The 20,489-nt window shown below is 47.5% G+C and overlaps 1 protein-coding gene across 1 annotated transcript; it reads right to left on the bottom strand.

Moving 5' to 3' along the window:
* Nucleotides 1–8,117: 8,117 nt before the first annotated feature.
* On the bottom strand, nt 8,118–18,814 carry LOC123401178 (golgin subfamily B member 1). The gene is made up of 9 exons (XM_045094911.1): nt 18,298–18,814; nt 18,020–18,202; nt 11,896–17,943; nt 10,658–11,471; nt 9,904–10,547; nt 9,661–9,790; nt 9,500–9,581; nt 9,324–9,425; nt 8,118–8,651 (listed from the first exon to the last, which is right to left on the bottom strand). The coding sequence occupies exons 1-8, from the start codon at nt 18,403–18,405 to the stop codon at nt 9,326–9,328; spliced, it is 8,109 nt and encodes a 2,702-aa protein (XP_044950846.1). The 5' UTR covers nt 18,406–18,814; the 3' UTR covers nt 8,118–8,651; nt 9,324–9,325.
* Nucleotides 18,815–20,489: the final 1,675 nt, after the last annotated feature.

The raw sequence follows: 20,489 nt of genomic DNA, 5'->3' as shown, positions 1-20,489 counted from the left end.
AGCCTTAAGGACATGCACCGCAGCTTGCTCAGACCTCCCCTGGTCACCCTCATCCACATAAATCGCCCCTGAGGGAGACCCGACCGAATGGCGTGAGATCACAGGAAAAAAGGCAAGACCGAAGACAGAATTCGCGATGCAATAATGTAAACTTTCGGATTCGCTACGACGCACCTGGCTGGGATGAGACAACATTATCCATGTGTCACGCCCAAAATGCGATCCTCTCCTCAATCTGGCACGAGGGCCTCGTCAGGGATAGAAGCGCATTTCGTCGTGTCGCAAGAATGGATATTGTTACAAGTACATGTACTGAAAAGAAGAGATATATAAAGAGTTGGCTTACACTCGCCACAAGCTACATCAGAGTCACATCAGTACATTACACAATCATCAAGAGTAAGAGCAGGGTCCGACTACGGACGAAAACAAACGACAAAAGAAGAACGACGTCCATCCTTGCTATCCCAGGCTGCCGGCCTGGAACCCATCCTAGATCGATGAAGAAGAAGAAGAAGAAGCAACTCCAAATGAACAGTCAACGCGCTCGCGTCAAGTAATCCTAACCTGTACCTGCAACTGGTGTTGTAGTACTCTGTGAGCCACAGGGGACTCAGCAATCTCATTTCCAAAGGTATCAAGACTAGCAAAGCTTAATGGGTGAGGTATGGTTAAGTGGTGAGGTTGCAGCAGCGTCTAAGCATATATTTGGTGGCTAACTTACGAGTACAAGAAACAAGAGGGGGAAGATCTACGCATAACGGACGTGAACTACTGATGATCAAATGAATGATCCTGAACACCTACCTACGTCAGACATAACCCCATCGTGTCCTCGATCGGAGAAGGAACTCACGAAAGAGACAGTCACGGTTACGCACACAGTTGGCATGTTTTAATTAAGTTAACTTCAAGTTGTCTAGAACCAGTGTTAAACAAAGTTTCCACGTTGCCACATAACCGCGGGCACGGCTTTCCGAAAAGATTTAACCCTGCAGGGGTGCTCCAACTAGTCCATCACAAATTTCCACAAGCCGCATAGAAATCCTCAATCACGAAGCTCGCGATATCGTCGGATTCCCTAGTGGAAAACCTCAACTCTGAGATTACCCAAAGCATCACTGGTGCACAAGATATTTCGTCAAAGGTAAAACTAACCCAGCAAGGCCGCCCGACGTGTCGACGATCCCGATAGGAATCGCGTACCTCGTTCTCAGGACACGACGGATGGGTCACACTAGGAGAACCAAACCTCGGGTTGCCCCGCGGTGGCCCCGTAGTCTGCCAATTTGGACCAACACTCATGAGGAGCACTGGCCCGGGGGTTGATTAAATTATCCTCGGGGTCCGGAAAGTCCCTATGCAATTTTATTAGGTGTTTAGGCAAATGTAGTACCAAAGTTGGGCCTTGCCAGACCAGTCTTAATCAAAAACGAATTATCAAGGGGGTCCCCATAACAACCCCGATCGTGTTAGGAGCGCTCGAATATGGAACATAACACCGGTAGCCGGAAACTAAGGGGGCAAAGGTGGAACAAAACACCAGGCTAGAAAGGCCGAGCCTTCCACCTTTTACCAAGTATATAGGTGCATTAAATTAGATAGCATTTAATATGGTGATATAACAAGGAACCCATGCTTTCACATGGAGGCATCTGCACCTGCAACTAGCAACGCTATCAACAGGGTTAAGCAAGAAGTAACATAGCCAATCAGTGGTTTGCTAGGTCGAACAGGTTGAGGGTAATCATGGCATTGTTGAGAGGCTGATATGGAAACATGTGGTAGGCAACGAGACATAAACGATAGAAGCGATAACTAGCATGGCAATGATAGTAATGGTATCTGGGGAAATGATCATCTTGCCTGAGATCCCGCTTGGAAGAAGAACAACTCGGTGAAGTCAGCGAACCGACGTAGTCGAACGGTCCTCACATTCCGACACGCTTGCGGAACTCTATCAAGGCGGGCAAACCGGAAACAAACATCAACACAAGTATTCACCACCACAAAGCAAGACATGATGCAACCCTAATATGATGCATGAACAGGTCATCGATGCACGGGATGGCACGGCAAAACATCTCACACATACACTACACATTAAATGAAGCTCGATATGCAACGGTTGCATATCGACGAAACTCCACGTTTAAATATTTAATTCACTCCCGTTAATTATCCCGGCAATATTAAATGTTGTTAACATGGCACGGGTGAAGCGATGAACCTACATGACAACCTAGTCGACAGCACGTCGGACTTTGAACGGGGCTACGGCACAAGAACAAGCAACACAAAATCATAGGCCATGAATGCTTCATGCATGAGAGTTCAACACATCACGACAAGGAGGGAAATAAGCATGATGACGCCAAGGCGAGCGAGAGGAAAACAAGGCGGCGAATCGGAAACGATGCCACGGCAACATTCTTATCCCGATACTCAACGAGATATCGGTGACAACGAATAGGGAGCGCGTGCGGGAACGGTAAATAAAGGTGGGGTGATCCCGTATCTCGGGTTCCCATGTGTCGAGGGCTCGACGAAAAGGAAGACGACGTGCACGGCAAATACACGGTGCAAACAACCGGTACATAAATACGGTGCATACATGCATTCGACTTGTACAACACACACATCCATACGTCACTAGCACACGGTACACGACATGACCCATCGGTATACCTTCGACGCGTGCGAATCGGAGGGGTTCGGTCGAAGCGGACGTCATGGTCGTCGTGGAAGTAGTCGTACACGCGCCGGTAGTTGAAGTAGTGGTACACGGTCTCGTCGACGGTGGTCGTTCACTCGGCTTCGGCAGACGGTCTTCGGCGTCGGTAGTCGTTCCCGAATCCGTGGATGTCCGGGGTCGTCGGGGCGTCGTGGTACTCGGCTATCTTGTCGAGAACCCACGAAGGCGGTGATCATGCACGCAGCGACGCACGCGACACGACAACAACTACAACGACAAAGCGGCGCTAGCACTAGCAAGCAACATCTACTAGCAAGCATCGACAGCGGCAGCTTCTAGCCTAGCAGCACACGGCTAGCAACTAGCTACGCAAGCAAGCAGCAGCAAGCAACAACTGTAGCTAGCAAATCGGGCAACGGCAACCTAGCAGCAATATCAGCGAGGCACACAGGAGCACAGGCTCGGCAGCAACAAGCAAGCTAGCATCATCTAGCCTCGGCTAGCAGCAAAACAGATAACAACTAGCAATACGGCAAGCAGCGGCGGCGAGCCACAACAACAGCTACAGCAGGCAAACGCATCAGCAACATGCATCAGCCGGCAACAGCAAAACGCAGCAGCGGCTAACGGCGGCAGCAACCAGCAACTACAGCGGTGTCACGGCAAGCAGCAGCCTAGCTAACCTTTACATCAACAGCACAGCAGCAACAACTCCACGACTCGGCAACACGGTGCAGCAGCGGCAGCACAAAACCTCATGCGACAGCAACAGCAAACTGCAGCAGCGGGCAAAACGGCGCCGGCGGGACCTCGGGCCGGCCGGGAGATGGAGGCGGCTCCACGGGGCGGCGCAGGTCCACAGGCGAGGGCGGCGACCACCGGAGCCAGAGGCGGCGGCGCGCGGGGACCCTCAGGCCGGCCATGGCAGAGAGCATGGAGGCGACCCGGGCCGAGGGAGGCGAGCTTGGTGCTAGCACAGCTCCGACAGCGGAGCTGCGGCAGCTCGGGGCCGGCGAGCTCCTTTGCGGGGAGGCCGCGGCGGCGGGCGCTGACAGGGCTCGCGGCGACGGACGGGACGCTGCGGCGAACGGCGCGGCAGGTCGGCGCGCGGGACGGACTGCACGCGGCGCGGGCGAGGGAGGAGCGGCGCTCGGGGTTGGAGGGGCGCGGCGACGAGCGGGAGGTGCGGGGCTCCAGCAGGCGGCGCGCGAGGCACAGCGACGGGGCGGAGCAGGGCGGAGGCCGGCGCTGGGGCGAGACGGCGCCGGAGGCGGCGCGGCTCGAGGAGGAGACGGCGCAGAGGCATCGCGGCGGACCGAGGGGGCGGTGAGGCGGAGCGGGCGGCACGACAGCCTGGAGGGGCGCCGGCGCTGCGACGCAGGGAGGCGAGCGGGGAAGAGGAAGCGACGGCAGGGGGTGGCGCAGGAGCTTGGGGTTAGGGCGGCAAGTCGACGGCAGCAGGACGGGGCATGGCGGCGGAGGCGGCGCGCAGAGGAGCTGCTGGCGGCGCGGGGAAGAGGAGGCGAGGGAGGAGGCGCTGGGAGGCCAGGGAGAAGACGGCGCTGGCGGAGCCTCGAGGGGATGGGGACGGCGCTAGGTCACGGGAGAGGGCTGGCTGGGCCTCGGCCTGGCCAGTTGGGCCCCCTCTCTCTGTGACGTTTTTTTTTTTAAAACTTTTGGGAAAAACCCTTAAAACAGGAATCTGTCAATAAGAAAGGTCTTTTTTTCCAACGAAATAAAAACAAACTAAAAATAGTGTCTTTTACCCCTTTTGAAAATTTTACCCCAACTCTAAAGTAGCTTGGGCATTTTTTTTTAAACCATAAAATGAAACCCCTTTTACGAATTAAAATAAAACCCTACTTAAAAGAATCTAAAAAAAATCAAAACCCTTTTTAAAAAGAATTAAAATCACAACCCTTTTAAAAAGAATTAAAATAAAGCTCTTTTAACAAGAAGATAAAAATAACCCCTTTTCAAAAGAATTAATTAAAACCTCTTTATTCAAAGAATAAACAAAAGCCTTTTTTTTAAAAAGAAAATAAAATGGGAGGGCTTTTAAAATGATAAAAACGGAGAGTAAAATTAAAACCTAAGGGTTGCCCCTACATTTAATAAAAGGACTTTTAAAAAGAAGACGAATATTTTGGAAGAGGGGTGAAGTTAGAAATCCTTAGCAACACCACAAAACAACTTAGGAGGGGAGAGGAGGGGAGAAGGTTTAGGTCGGCGGTGCAACGGGGTTTAACGGTGGCTCTCTCGCTCCCTCTCTCATCGCGCCAACAAACGACGCCACTCACGAAACACTAACACCCAACAACACGAAGCAACAAGCCACACCGACAAAACACCGATGACATGATGCCATGCATGATGCGATGATGCAACTACATGACGATGCACGAATACTTCTAATCACACAACGAAAACGGAAAAGAAGGGGGAATCTTCTAGAACGTCGGTCTCGGGCTGTCACACCATGTCCATGGGATCATCCCCCTGGCGTGCCGGAGAGGTGGCAGAGGTAGCAACTCTGTCGAGTGAAATTCATTCGACCAATAAACAGGAGTTCAATCGAATATCGGAAGAAGTTAGAAGAACAATGCACTTATGTTGAGGTGACGGGAACGATGACCCTCATCCGCGACAAAGCCTTCCGAGGTTTAGATCCGCTCGGTTTGGCCACCTTGGAAGGCTGACCCGCAGGCTCAGCAGCAGCGTCCCTGGTCCTCTTGATGCTCCGAGCACTCGAAACCACGGGAACAGTTGGCGGGGCGCTCGGGACAGTAGGAGCGGTTGGCGGAGCACTCGAGGATGCTGGAGGGGCCGAGGGAGCCGCAGGTTCATGTCGGCGTTTGGTTCAAGCTCTGGTGGCGGAGGTGGCGAGCTCTGCTCTTCGTCTTCCTCCTCCTCTTCCCCAGACTCCTCCTACGTATCCCACTGTCGGAGACGTACTCGACGCTCTCTGCGCTGCCCTCCTGGCTGCCCTCCTCCTCCTCCTCGGCTGGGTTCCTGTTCGAGACAGGAGAGAACCAATTGGTCCGCTTCTGCATAAAATACAGTCGGCGACCTCAGACGTCAGACAGTGATTCAAGAAAGCGATAAATCTAAGACAGTTATGTGCACTCGACAAGTTGTACTCACCTCGTTCGGAGGAGGGTTGTCCGCGCAGAAAGCCCTCACTCGTCGGGACCCTCTGGGGTTCTCGCAGGCGCCTATGATCTGGAGCACCCACGACGCCACCGTCTCCCCGGTCACGCACTCGACGTTGGTCCGAGTGGAGTCTTCGGGCCCCGTGTAGTGCCACATGGCGTGGTCTCGGGCCTGCAGTGGTTGGATGCGCCGGCCGAGGAAAACCTCCAGCAAATCTATGCCGGTGACTCCCCTTCTGACGACTTCTACGAGTGCGTCGACCAGAGGCTGGATATGGATCTTCTCCGCCTTCGTGAGCGCGAGTTGCTTAGGCGGAGCTGGTCGATCTAAGCTAAAAGGAGGCAACCCTGTCGTGGCATTCGGGCAAGCAACGTCCTGGCAGTAGAACCATGTCGACTGCCAATTCCTAACCGATTCACTCAGCTGAAGAGCGGGATAACTACTTTTGCTCTTCTTTTGGAAGCCTAAGCCTCCGCAGAGCTGGAGAAGGTGGGTCTTATCATCCGACTGATTAAGTCGTTTGATAGTTTGGGATCTAGCAGAGAAGATATGTTTGAAAAGCCCCCAATGGGAAGGACAGCCGATGAAGCACTCGCACAAGACTACGAAAGCAGAGAGATGAACTATGGCATTCGGGGGAAAGTGGTGGAGCTGCGCCCCGAAGTGGTTCATTATGCCTTTGAAGAAAGGATGCGGGGGCAGGGAGAAACCTCGATGCACGTGGCTGAGCAGCAGGACGCGCTCCCCCTCCCGGGGCGCCGGCTCGGTCTCACCCTCCGCCGGCAACCTTCACGACTTGTGCGCAATCATCCCGTGCTCCACCAGCTCCAGCAGGTCCTCCTCCGTCACCGTGGAGGGGAGGAAGTTCCCCTGGATCCACCCCGCCGGTAGCGTTCGCTGCCTCCGCTGAGCAGGAGGCGCCGCCTTCCCCCTCTTCTTCCGCGCCTCTAGCTTGCTAGTCTGCCCCTTGGTCATGGCGGAAGCTGCGGATTCGCGAGGGAGAAGGAGAAGGAAGAAGCTTGGCGTGCGCGGAGGATGGCGAGGGAGGCGGAGCAAAGGCAAGATATCCGGCGAGCGTAACGAAAAAACCCTCGCCGCTCAGGTTTAAGTAAGGTTCCGACTGGGTCGCTGGCAAGTGGCCCCGAAATCTTATCCCCCGACCGGCCGCGGCGATATCAGTGGAGAAGATGAAGGCGCGGGATTTGAGGCGTCAGACACTACTCGAGCGCGATGCCGTCATCCCCGCTGAGCGCGCGGTAACCGAAATTTGAGGATCCCGGAAATCCGCCGCTGTCAGTTGACCGGTCACGTCAGAAGATACCACGGAAGCACTCGGTCTCTGACAGTTTGTTTCACAAATACTTCCACTCGGATCGTTGGTCAGAAAAGATAAAATGGATCGAGGCAAGCAACGCCAAAGTCACATCCGTACCAGTCGGATCCAAACTTCAAGCATCGCTTCGTCGTTCCAACCCCGATCCATTCTGGGACTAATGATGGGGTTATAGTCCTAGGGTAGGGTCATAGGCCTGCCGTGTAGGTCCTACCCAAGGACTACACCTCATAAGGGACAAGGCCCTTAGTCAGTTCCGACTGAACTAAGGAGTTCCCATCATCCAGTCGGTAACAGGTCCTCGACCATCCAGTCGGAGACGAGCATTCGGAGAATATCAAACTAACCGACTAGATTCCACTCTGTGCATCGTAACCCCCTTGGAGGAAAATGGTCATACGTTTCCAATTGCCTTTATTAGCATTTAAGACATACGTTACCTATAACATAGGCATTTATTCACCACTACTCCACCCCTGTGCACCGAACCGTTGTGGAGGGCAGCGCACTCTATATAAGCCACCCTCCCCCACTGGTGCAAGGGTTAGGAAATCACTGTATTCTATATTCCACTCGACAACAAGCTTCCAAAGCACTGAGACGTAGGGCTATTACCTCCACCGCAGAGGGGCCTGAACTCATACAACCTCGCCGTAGCTAAGGCTCTGCCCATCCTTTCGTACCCTACACATCTACTGTTAGACTTATACCCACGACAAGTACCATTAAACAACGCAACACCATCACCGCCATCTGAACAACGCCACCACGACACCAAATTCTGACCCTAATTACTTGGCCAACACACAAAACCGAGGTAGCAAGCCAAGGACCACGCGGCCAAGATGGGGTTGAAGCCGAAGCACCAAAACAACACCATCACCACCATCTGAACTGTGTCGCCGGGACACCATATTCTCAATGGCAGCAACGAAATTGAACCAATTACTGTGTTGCAATTGCACATGCATGTATACAGTAAACATTTAAGAATAGTACAGGGGGTCAACTTTTAAGAGGGGGAAACGCTGTTACCATCCCAATACCCTAGCTTCCAAAACTACTAGTACATGTCAACCATTCTTCTGTAAACCTGTGGTGTATAGTGTAGATGCTACCATGTAAGATGCCCTCAATCTTTCTAAAAGCAAAGAATAGAGCAAACAAAAAATGAGAGTATGTACAGGGGATCTCTGCTGCTGCTGCTGCTGCTTTCTCCGGTTCTCTTCCATCGGTACTGTAGGTGCAGGTGCCTTGAGTTGGACCCATCTGAGGCAGAACCAATTCCAGCGGAAGAAAGGGGAAGATTGGCAACAAAAACGATACACAGGTGCCCGTTCGGTTCAGGTATTCAGTAACAAACTTCAAAAAGAATCGACATCATTTTGACTGGATTGCTTGTGTTGCATAGCTTGTCATAGACATGGCACTGTACAGTAAGTAGCTCACCAAGGAGATCCACCACTACATCTGCAGAATACCAAATCATTAAGGGCCTCTCTGATTAGCAGGGTTATCAAATTGCAGGAATAGGAAAAATGCAGGAACTGAGTGGCATGTCCTATAGTACTCTACAGGATTTGAGAGAATGTTTGCGCAGAAAAAACAAAGGAATCCTATAAAGAGAATTTCCTCCAGAATGTTGTACAAATGGATCCTATGAAAAAATTCCTAAGGATTTCAATCCTACGTATCAAATGACCATCACATGAAAAATTCCTAAGGGTCCAAATCCTCCAAAAATTCTATACAAGTCCTTTGAATCAGAGGATCCCTTAAGTTACATGACTGGGGATAAACACAGCTCCCAACAGTGCCGGCACGTTTTTATAATTATTATTACCATTTGATTTCATTCAATTTAGCTCAACTAAACCACCAGCACCCACACATCCACCCTCAACAGCTTCTAATACATAAGGTGGAACGCAGCTCAATTATATCTCTGTGTCATAGGACATCCAGGTATCTTTCAGTGAAAGGCGATAATGAAGGAAAACTCTAGTAATGACGACGCACATAAAACATGTTTCACCACACACATGACATTTAACCAAGGTCTACACACAGCAAGGCTATAACAGTTCAAACATGAAAGGCCAAATGCTTGAGTCAAGCTTAATAAAACCATTGCTCTCTCACCTTCAAATAAAACTCACAAGCAATGCATGCAATGCTATCCAGTATATCAAGACACCAAGTCTCAAGGTTGGTTGTCTCATGAGCAATCTATCACCAGATGCCCTGATAAAATCGAAGATAAAAGTTAACAGGAGAACAACTTCAATCAACTCAATAAGAACTGAAATTGCACTTACCACATCCCATCGATTCTGTCTGATATAGGTCGAGTGAACTTTGGAACAATGCGCGACATCGTCAGTGACTTGAAACCATGCGCTGCAATAACAAATGGAGAATCAGCCAGGGAACAAAATTAACACCATAAGCCTAAAGTTAGCATGCAAGATTTTGTCACCTTTATCGTCATCTTCATCATCTAATGGTTTGTCCTTGTGCATCTCTACATCAATAGCAACTTGGTCGCTGTTGACTTTTCGTGCCCCTCGAATCTGAGTGACAACTGCAGCTGGGCTTACTTTGTCATTCTGCATTCAAATTGAAATATGCAAGCGACGATGAATAAACAAAACCTAATCAAACGTGATACGTTATATACAGCTTGTGTTAAATTGCATATAAAAACATAAAGTTCTCGTACCATTTGCTCAATCTCCGAAGTGCCAGGCAAGTTTATAGATCTAGGTTGGCCCATCGTCCTGTCTCGACGAAGCATCCCTATCTGAGAATCCTTTTGGCTCAAAGAAGCTTCTAGAGCCTCTGATTTACGCGACAACTCTTCCATTTTGGTCCTCTCGACCTGTAGTGAAGAATCTTTGCTTTGCACAGCAACCCTCAAATCATCTGATTCAGATATCAACGACACTATTTTTTTGTCCAACATGTCCATATATACTGGAACCTGAGTGTAATCATGGTCATCTGTGCTCTCACAATGCACACCAAACTGCATCAGCGCAGTTTCTAACCACTTAACAAAATCATTTATCTGAGATGAGTACTGCTTGTTGCTATCTTCAGTGGTTAGTAGTTCATTAGTACTCCTTGTGACTTCTTGGCGCAGAAATGAGATCTCCGAATCTCTCTCTTGCAATTGTGACTGAAGGCGTTCGACTTCTACAAGAAGACTTTCAGACAAGCTATGCAACTCGTCAAACTTGTCTACAGTGGTTGCAAGTTTAGTCAGAGCTTTTGTCCTAGAATCTTCAAGGCTCTTGAAAGAAAATTCTTTTTCTTGCAGCTCCTTTTCTTCTTCGTCAAGTGCTTGCATCAAACCTTCGATCTCTGTACAATACACCACAACAACAACAAATGCAGGAATGAAATCATTTATTTCTTCGATTAAAAAAAAAGAAATCAAGCAGAAGCAACCAAAGAAAATTCTATCAGCTCACCTTGGTCTTTTCTGCTCAGTTCATCAGTCAAATCCTTTATTCTTCCATGCTGCTCACTTGCCACTGTCTCCAAATCTTTAAGCTCACTTGCTTGGGTCTCTAAAGCTTTCTTCTCATTAAGCAACATCTCAACATGTTCCTCCAAATTGTGTACTTGCATTCTTGCATCTTCAAGCTCAACAGATAGCTGTTTTGCATAAGATTCAGCTTCCCTTATCTGAGATGCAAGCTCCGAACTGATTGTGCTAATTTGCACATCTTTTCCCTGAAGCTGCTGCTGCAACTCAAGAACAGTAGCCTTTAGTTCCTTTGTGTTCCCTTCATTGCTATACCGAGTAGCCTTTACGGCTGCACCTAACTGCTCGACGACTGATTTTATATGATCATATGAAAATGAATGGTTTTGCCCAACAGAATAGCTCCCATTACCAGAACCCATACCAGTCATTCCTTCAATCTCAGAAACTGAAGTAGAACATGCTTCGTAAAGCAGACTCACATTTCTACGCAATGATGAACTCTCCTCTTCCTTCTCTTTGATCTCTGATTGCAGTTCAAGAATGTTTTCTCTCAATGATTCCAACTCGTTATTTTGAGAAGTGAATCTGTTCTGCAAGTTGAACATAACTTCAGATAACTCTGTTGCTTTCTGGTCAATTGAAAAGCCATGCTCGTCAATATTCCATTTGAGATCATTGCAATCCTTTACACAATCAGATACAGCATGGCATGCAATAGCAAGATGATGTAATATCTGAGTTCCATCAGTATCATTCACTGTGAATTCCAGTGGAGCATGTGGAATATGAGTATTCTGCAAAGACCAAATTAAAATCAATTAGAAAGTGGTGAATAGAGATCTGGCAGAATACCAAAATCTAATATAGCACATCATGGTCATCTGAGATTCATTTTATATGGAAATATTCTATCCAAATTAAGCCATTGATCTCTTTTATGGTGAACCAGAATAAAGGAGACGATCATACAGAAATATGACATTGTGGAAACTTAATACAAGCCTCATTTCCAACACTAAATATTTCACCGAGTAAAATTATGTATGAGTTATCTAATTAGGAAGTAAATACTATGATCGACTAATATTTACATTTCTGTGGTAAATGCAACAAGAGAAATTAGCTTACTTGCACAACATCGGTCCAATCTTTTATAAACTACTATGCAAAGTGCTGAAGCAAACAAAACACACTGACACATTGGTAGGCTAAATTTACCTTGCTGCTTATGCTACTGGTCAACATCCCATTAGAAGTAATAGGTATGTCCACCATATTTGTGCCATCCATCCATTTACCAGAAGATTTCATGAAGCTCTCCATATAGCTGATAAGGTCCACATCTTTACTGAATGTGTTGGCAAGGCGATGTGAAAGGTCAAAGCAGACCTCTCTTAGTTGACCACAGGTAGAGTTCAGCTCCTTCAAATGATCTATTTGCTTCCTTGCTGCCTGTGCCTGCAGATAGGTAATATGTTCAAGGTGGCGAACAGCATCCGCTCTTGCAGACTCTATAATATTGTTCTGTTTAGAGGATTCAGAAAGTGCGGCTTCTTCCTTGGCTAATTCCTCCTGCAGGTTATCGGCCCTCTCATGAGCTTCATTCAACTCAGCTAGAAGCAGCTCTGTTGCTCGTTTCAATTTCTTCACTTCATTTTGTGATGAAACCACTGTTGCCTGTAGGTCAAGGTAAACCTGTCCAATTTTTCCAACCTTGGTGATTGGATCTGTATCAAATTCTCGAGCAATGTCCACTGTACTCAAAGCATTTAACAATCTACTCAAGTATTCCGTTGTATCATACAAGTTCTTCTCATTCTCAGTTAATCGGCCCGTCAATAGTGTTTTCTCAGATTCAAGTGATTCTATGTGTTGTTCCCTTTCATTTTTAAGTTTTTCTATCACAGCATTCATCTCTTCTATAGTTTGCTTCAAGCTATCTTTTTGTTGCACCAGGCCTTTCCCTTTTCTGACAGCGATATTCAGTTTCTCTCTCAGTGAAGTGCACTTTTGCTCCTCCTGATTTAGCCTCCCTTGCAGATCATCCCGCTGCTTACCCGCTAATTCTAGTTCAAGCACAAGCGACTGATACTTTTGAGTCTGCTCAGCACCACCTTCTTGCAGCCGGTTTATTTGAGCATGTGCCATCTCCACTTCCAGTAATAGTGATTGTGTCTTCTCCACAGCTTCATCGCGTTCTTGCTCGGCTAAGGCCAAACTACTGCGAGCATGCTCTAACTCATCACTCTGATTTAGCTTTTCTTGCAGATTATCCCTCTGCTTACTCACTAATTCCAGTTCAAGCACAAGCGACTGGTACTTTTGAGTCTGCTCAGAACCATCTTCCTGCAATTTGTTTATTTGAGCATGTAGCATCTCCACCTCCAGTATTAGTGATCGTGCCTTCTCAGCTGCTTCATCACGCTGCTGCTCAACTAAGGCCAGACTCCTGCGAGCATGCTCCAACTCATTACTCAGAGTATTCAGTGCACTCTCTTTGTCATCTCTACTAGTCTCTGATGTAGAAGCATCGTTAGACAGCTTGGTTTCATCTAAATGAATTTCCTTCTCGGCAGCATTTCTTAGAGTCGATTCTGTCAGAAGAGTTTCATAATGGTCTAAAACCTTCCTCAACAGTTCACTCAAGCACAGTACAGCACCACCACCTGATGGAATTTCAGCATTACTGCCATCCTGCAGCACATTCCGCACCAAATCGAGTAGTTTGTGTACCTCTATTTCCATATCATGATAGTTCTTGCTCTCCTTTGCCTTTTCAGCTAACTTCTCCTGTAGTTCATCTAGATCTTTTCGCAAGTTATCTCTGATAAACTCATCTTGAACTGCTTTCTCAGAGAGTCCAAGGAACTCAAATCTCAGTTTATCCAGGCTCTCTGAGAAGGAGTCCTTTTCGGCCTTTATAGCAACAACCTCTGCACTGAGCTCAGAAATCCTTTTGTGTGATTCTTCTAGATCAGTAATTAGCATCTCAGAGGAATCCTCAAGGTGCTCAATCTTCGAATGTAACGTGTCTCTTTCATGCTCGACCTCCAATAGTCTGTTTCCCAGCCAAGTTACCTTATCTTCTGGTTCCAACATTCTCAACTGCGGGGGAATGCTAACCTGATCAAGGACTTCTTCCCATTTCTGTACAATACTGTTCCTCTCCACTAGAGACTGCTCCAACATGTTGTTGTGCTCAGCCAGTTCATAGAATCTCCTATGCAACTCGTCATATTTGTTCTTTATTTCATCTGAACCTGGATTTGAAATTGAGATTTGTTCATCACTTATGCTATCCATGGCCACACCAGACTCAGAGTGCCCATCCATAGATGATCGCTTGTCACCATCAGGCAAGGTAAAAGAAGCACCAACAGCCATCTTCGACAACAGTTCTATTTTCTCAACAATGTCTCTAGAATGAAAACGCTCTGGCATATCTAGATCTTCTAAGACTTCTTCAATTCTCTGAAGAACAGAGTCTTTCAGAATAAATGAATCTCTTAAAGCAGTAGCTGAATTTCGTATGTATGAGAGCTCTGACTCCAAAGCTTCAATTCGATCTGCCTCTGTATAGGATTTGAGCTTGGCTTCCAACTCTTTCACTAATGCATCCTTCGATTCCAGTTCCTGTGAAAGCTTCTCAAGTTCACCAGACTTCTCCGCAAGAGACTGCTTAAGGCCGTCACGTTGCACTATCAAGGCTTTGCCTTTGGCAACAGCAATACCAAGTTTTTCCTTGAAAGAAGAAAGTTTCTGCTCTGATTGTTCAAGTGCAGAAGACCTTTCCTGAAGCTCAGCACGTGAAGTTTCAAGAACTTCATCAAGCTTTTTCAAGCCATCCCTTAGAACTGGAACTTCGGTCTCTAACTGAATGTTCAATTCACTGAGCTGGTCCATTTCGTTCTTCAAGTCACAAACCTTGGGTACAATTTCTTCTTTGATTAACTCAGGCAAGGGAAAGGACCACTTGTCAAATGAAACTTGGTCAAAAATCTGGGCATTTTGCAAGCACATCTTTGCTAAGTGGATTTCCTCAACTGCATTTTCAAATTTCTCATTGCATGAAGCTACACCCTGCTCAATACATGGCAGTAATGTGGTAGAAATATGATGCTCCTTGCTGAACGCTTCAGCTTCACCACTATTAGACATCAAAGGAAGAACCATTGAGGTAGGATCTGCAGAGTGGTGAACCATTTTTTCTGCTATAGAGAGGCATCTACCATGCAGCTCATCCAACGCTGCACTTTTACTTGAAGAAACTAATTTAAGCTCCTCATTCAGCAAGCACATGTCATTCATATTTTTCGTTATAGAACTGCATCTCAAGCTGATCTCTTCAACTTCTTCACATTTGCTCAACAATCTTGCCTCCAGGTTAGCATTGGTTGATTGCAAAGAATGACGGTCATGCAATAGATTCTTCAAATGCTCAATGGCTCCTCCAAGATGACTAAACAGAGCTTCAATTGGCTCCTCGGCACTATCTCCTGCACTTGCTTCATCTGAATTTCCAAGCGAGTTGAGTAAAAACTCCTGTAAGGAACCATACATGTTCTTAACCATTCTAGATGCATGTTCATTCCTATCTTGAACATCAGAATGTGCTTTCTTGATCTCCGAAAGAGAAGTACTGAGCTTAGCATTATCGCTTTGAGCAGACTCTAATTTGTCCTGAAGACTTTGGATTGATTTAGCAGCGAGATCCACAGAGTCCAAAATACTAGAGCTGAGACCTTCGCTTGCACCCATATCATTAGGGAACATAGTACCTACCAAAGAGCTGAGCTTGTTGGTAACTTCACTGAGCAAACCTGATAGAGATGCCCTTTCCTTCTCAAGAATTGAAATCCTTTCTGTTATATCGTTATGCAAAAGTTCTGCCTGATTAGTGAGCTTCCCAGCATAAACATCGGCATCTTGTTGTACGTTAGCAAGCTGAATGTGCAGTTGATCAATTGTGTTCTTGTAGTTGCTTAGCTTCTCAGAGAGCCCATCCATTTTGGCCTCAAAAACTGCAGTGCGCTGTCTTTCTGCTTCATGCTGCACTTCAGACTTACTTGAAAGCTCTATTCTGTCACACAGTCCAACAACATACTTTTCAGCCTTTGCAAGATCTGAAGTCATCGACTTGAACTTTTCAACGAGGCAGCATAACATCCCCTGTGTTACCTTTTTTAATTCATCATGTTCCCCTTCAGACATTCCAGTTTCTTCCTGGTTTCCTTTGACCTCAAAGGATTGGATGAGTTTTGACACGAGAACACGTCCATCGGACCTAGAGGACATCCGCTCCACTAATTTTTGAAGTTCATGCAATTCACCTTTAGCAACCTCTAGGTGTCCCTTCAGTGACTGCAAAGCAGTACAGTTACTTGAATCTTTCTCGTCGAGTAGAGGATGAGAATGCTGATTGTTACCCTCACAAACAAACTCAGGACTTGTAATTGTTCTTTCAGCATTTTCAACAGTGATTTCCGATGAGGCCTGGCGATGTTCATGACTTTGACACATGACTGTCTCAGCTTGGTCTAGCACCACATTGCACTTAGCATCCAGCTCTTTAATTACAGATTGGTAAATATTGGAACTGTTAGTTGCACACAGGCTTTCCTCGATTAGTTGGTCTTTAAGTTGTTCCATGTGTGTCTCCATATCTCTGACATGCAACTCAAGCTGCTTATGTCTCGCATATGAAAGATGCAATTTGTCATTTAGTTCAGACAGATCTGACGAAAGCCTCTCGTTCTCAAGATGTAGGAACACATTATCCTCCTTCAGTTTCTTATTTGCTTCCGATTCAATGGCAAACTTTGCAGATAACTCAACATTATCTTTTTGCGACGTTTCCAATAAAGCCCTGCAATCTGTTAATTCAGTCCATGTGTGTTCCATGTTCTCCCTGAAGGAACACAGCTCAGCCTCCAAACTTCCGCACCTGCTACTGCCAGCATTCATTACCTCTTTCACAGAAGCTAAGCTAAGTTCAAGGTCAGATAGCTGTGACAGAAGCTTCTCGTTTTCACCAGACAGATGTTCTTGCTGCGCCTCGACCTGTTTTCTGGTTTTTTCCTCAAGAGCAAGGTTTTCTGTTAGCTCTATGTTCTCCTTTTGTAGAGCTTCCAGCAGTGATTGGCAGTCAGCTAATTCACTCAAAATTTGTTGTGCGTTCTCCTTGGAGGACTGCAACTCGATCTCCAGCTGTTCACATTTGCTGTTGCTAGCGTCAATTTCCTGTTTCTGAGAAGCCACGATTAATTCAAGTTCTCCCTTAACAGTATTCAGGTTCGTGAGCTCATGTCTACATTGTTGAATCTCTTCATGGGCTGCTACTTTGCTCTCTTCAGATTCTTTCAGCTGTACCTGGAGTTTGAGAATTTCATCAGAAGACAGTGTAACATCTGAATTCAGGTCTGTGCCTTCATCTAGCTGCAACTGGAGCAAATCCCTCGACAGAGTTGTCACGTACAGATGCCTCTGAATATATTCATCAAGGCGATATGGCATGAAGCCTTGAGATACAGCATCACCACATAAAGCTGAATCAACTTTTTCAACAGATAAATCCAATCCATGCGTATCTGCATCTTCTTGAACAGCTTCTTTGGCCACTCCATTAGCTTCGTCATTGGTATCTCCTCGTCCAGGAATTTCTTGTGAAGCTGCAAGATCCATTGCTGCTTCATACCCAACCTCCAGGCCTGTTTCACCAGAAACTGTGGGTTCAACATCTTGTATATTGCCATCTGATGACCTCCCCGAAACGCCCACCTCCATTTCCCGAGTTCCTTCTTCACCCATATTAGCATTATCAGCCCTGAGGTCTAGAGAAGGAATTGGCACCTCCATGGTTTCTTTGGAATCAGAACTACTTGTCCTCTCAACAGAATCCATCTGCACCTCCTGGTGTACCCCTACTTGGTTGGTACCGTCATCGGCTATGTCACGCTGAGAAGAATCCTGAGGCATAATGCTCTCCTCCGAAATGGGCAATTTCTCGCCATCCACCTCCCCAGGCTGAACTCCTATAAGATCACCACCAACATCTGAATTGGTAGCCTGAACTGCTGAATCTTCACCATCTCCTGGCCCAGGACTTCCATGATCCAAATTCCCCTGCTCAATGATACTGATATTCTGCACACTACGGTCATCGGCGTCCTCCAGTACAGGCACAACATCTGCATTCTCCACAATGCTTGGTTCCTCAGTGGCAAGCCCCTGGCCGTTGCATTGCTCCTCCTGCGACATCGTTGCGTCCTGCATTGCAGATGAGCATTACACAGAGCAATGACACGCAAACCCACGCAGCAAACTAAAGAAACACGAGCTTCACCTCAAATGGCGTGCTATGGCTGCTGCCACTCTCCCCGGCAAGGAACTTCAACCCAACGGGGGACTTCGGCTCCGGCGGGGCCTCCTCCCCATTGGCACCCGCTTTCGACGCCCCCTCGTCCGCGTCGGCTTCTGCCTTCTTCCCGGGACCCTTCTTCTCCTTCTTCTTCCTGAACTGCTGCAGCTGCGCGCGGACCACGCCAAACACTCGATCAGAAAATGGGGAGAGGTGAATCCTCAAAATCACAAAAGAGAAAAAAAAAACGCGGGACTCGGTACCTTCTTGCGCCCGGCGGCGAGGAGATCGGTGCGGCTATTGTCCCCGCCCCCGCCCCCGCGGCCTCCCCCTCCGCCGCCACGGCCGCGGCCGCGGCCCTTCTGATCCATGCGGAGATCTCCCGTGCAGCTGTCACGCGAGGCGGGGAGGCATCAACTCAACCAAACCCTAGGCCCAGCGCGGCCGACCCGAATCGAGCCGTCTCGCGCTCGCGCTCCACGCGGGAACCCCAGGCCCCGGCCCTCGAACGGCGGGCTCGAGGACCTCCGTGCCAGCAAGCGCCGTCGAGCGGGCCGCGGGGCGCTCGGGAGGGACGGGGAGATCTGGGGAGGGGCTGGAGGGAACCCCCGGGGATTCCTCCAGGTCCGGTAATGGCGAGGGAATCGGTGGAGTTTGGATTCGGGGATTCGGGGGAGGAGGAAGGGAATGAATTCACGCGAAATCGTTTTGGGAGATTTCGTCGTGTTTCTTACGTTAAACGTGGTTTGGGCCCCTCGCGGGTAGGTGTGCTGGCGGTGTGGAAGGTGTCGGTTTTGTTTGGAGAGGAGTACGAGAAAGAAGACGACCTTTTCTCCCTTTCTTTTCCATTTTTTCAATTTCTTTGGTATATTTTCTATTGTTGTTTTCTGAAAGCCATTTTTCGCCCTTATCCATGCTTGTGTGATTGGAAGTGTTGCCCATCAGCATGATTCACAGTTCCTACAGTTGTGTGTCAAACTGCTTGATGTTTGTTTTGACCCCACATATAAGAGAGTTTGTGATGGTTAATCGGCTTTCATCGGCGGTAGCCGTACAGGACTGTTTCGTTTTGATGTGTCGGGTGGTCATAAAGTTGCACCAGAGAAAGGTGAAAGGTGTGCGTTCGAAACTCAATATCTTATGAGTGCTTGACTCGATTTCCTGAGCTTTTCTGTTTGATGTTCTTCACGTAGAGATGGTGGATCGTTGCTTCGTTATCTTCTGCCAACTCCCGTGTGGTGACCAAATGGCAATGCAGGTGTCAAATGCCAGCTCTCATGTCATTGAAAGGCGGAAGACTACCGATGCGTTAACTCGAAGGCCCACTTTCAACTTTCGTCAGCCCGCTCGAGTTGCAGACCCGTAATGGGTCTAAGACCTTTTACTCTTATTATCAATTGCTAGCTCTCTGAATAAGATATGCTTGGAACAGAACGGTTGGATGTCGTGGCTTGACTTGAAGAGATGTTCTTCTTCATCCTTCATTCAATTCAGGTTGTAGTTTGAATTATTCATGTAAAACTCCACGACACTATAAATCAAGGCTATAAGAGCTCAGAATCTGGCATCGGAGCCATTAGGTCCCAAAACATTTCCTCACCATAGTCGCCACACGCGGTTCGTCGACAATCAACACGTGGTGGCGTGGCGTAGATCAAGCCGGAAAGAAGGGCCATCTATGAGATGCTTCGCATCGATTTTGACATGGCATTGGACAAAAGCTTGCAAGACCGGATTGACTCCATCGCGCAAGCGATCTTAGAGCTTGATGCCAAGCTGGATCAACTCTCTCCTGTTGGAAATATGCCCTAGAGGCAATGATAAATAGTTATTATTATATTTCATGTTTAAAGATAATCGTTTATTATCCATGCTATAATTGTATTGAATGAAAACTTAGATACATGTGTGGATACATAGACAAAACAATGTCCCTAGCAAGCCTCTAGTTGGCTAGCCAGTTGATCAATGATAGTCAGGGTTTTCTGACTATATGCAAGTGTTGTCACTTGATAACTGGATCACATCATTAGGAGAATCATGTGATGGACTAGACCCAGACTATGAACGTAGCATATTGATCGTGTCGTTTTATTGCTATTGTTTTCTGCGTGTCAAGTATTTGTTCCTATGACCATGAGATCATATAACTCACTGGCACCAGAGGAATACCTTGTGTGTATCAAACGTCACAACGTAACTGGGTGACTATAAAGGTATTCTATAGGTATCTCTAAAGGTGTTCGTTGAGTTAGTATGGATCAAGACTGGGATTTGTCACTCCGTGTGACGGAGAGGTATCTCGGGGCCCACTCGGTAATACAACATCACACACAAGCCTTGCAAGCAATGTGACTAAGTGTAAGTCACGGGATCTTGTATTACGGAACGAGTAAAGAGACTTGCCGGTAACGAGATTGAAATAGGTATGCGGATACCAACGATCAAATCTTGG

The sequence above is a fragment of the Hordeum vulgare genome, chromosome 6H, assembly GCF_904849725.1.
Source record: "Hordeum vulgare subsp. vulgare chromosome 6H, MorexV3_pseudomolecules_assembly, whole genome shotgun sequence".
NCBI lineage: Eukaryota > Viridiplantae > Streptophyta > Magnoliopsida > Poales > Poaceae > Hordeum > Hordeum vulgare.
This window is presented reverse-complemented; position numbering and strand designations above follow the sequence as displayed.

Bases quoted from the DNA above. Each gene is read 5' to 3' on its own strand.
- LOC123401178 (XM_045094911.1), bottom strand. From the start codon at position 18,405: ATGGATCAGAAGGGCCGCGGCCGCGGCCGTGGCGGCGGAGGGGGAGGC. The intron at 17,944-18,019 runs GTGAAGCTCGTG...TCTGCAATGCAG, and splicing joins GCCATAGCACGCCATTTGAG to GACGCAACGATGTCGCAGGA. The intron at 10,548-10,657 runs GTGAGCTGATAG...TGTATTGTACAG, and splicing joins ACTGAGCAGAAAAGACCAAG to AGATCGAAGGTTTGATGCAA.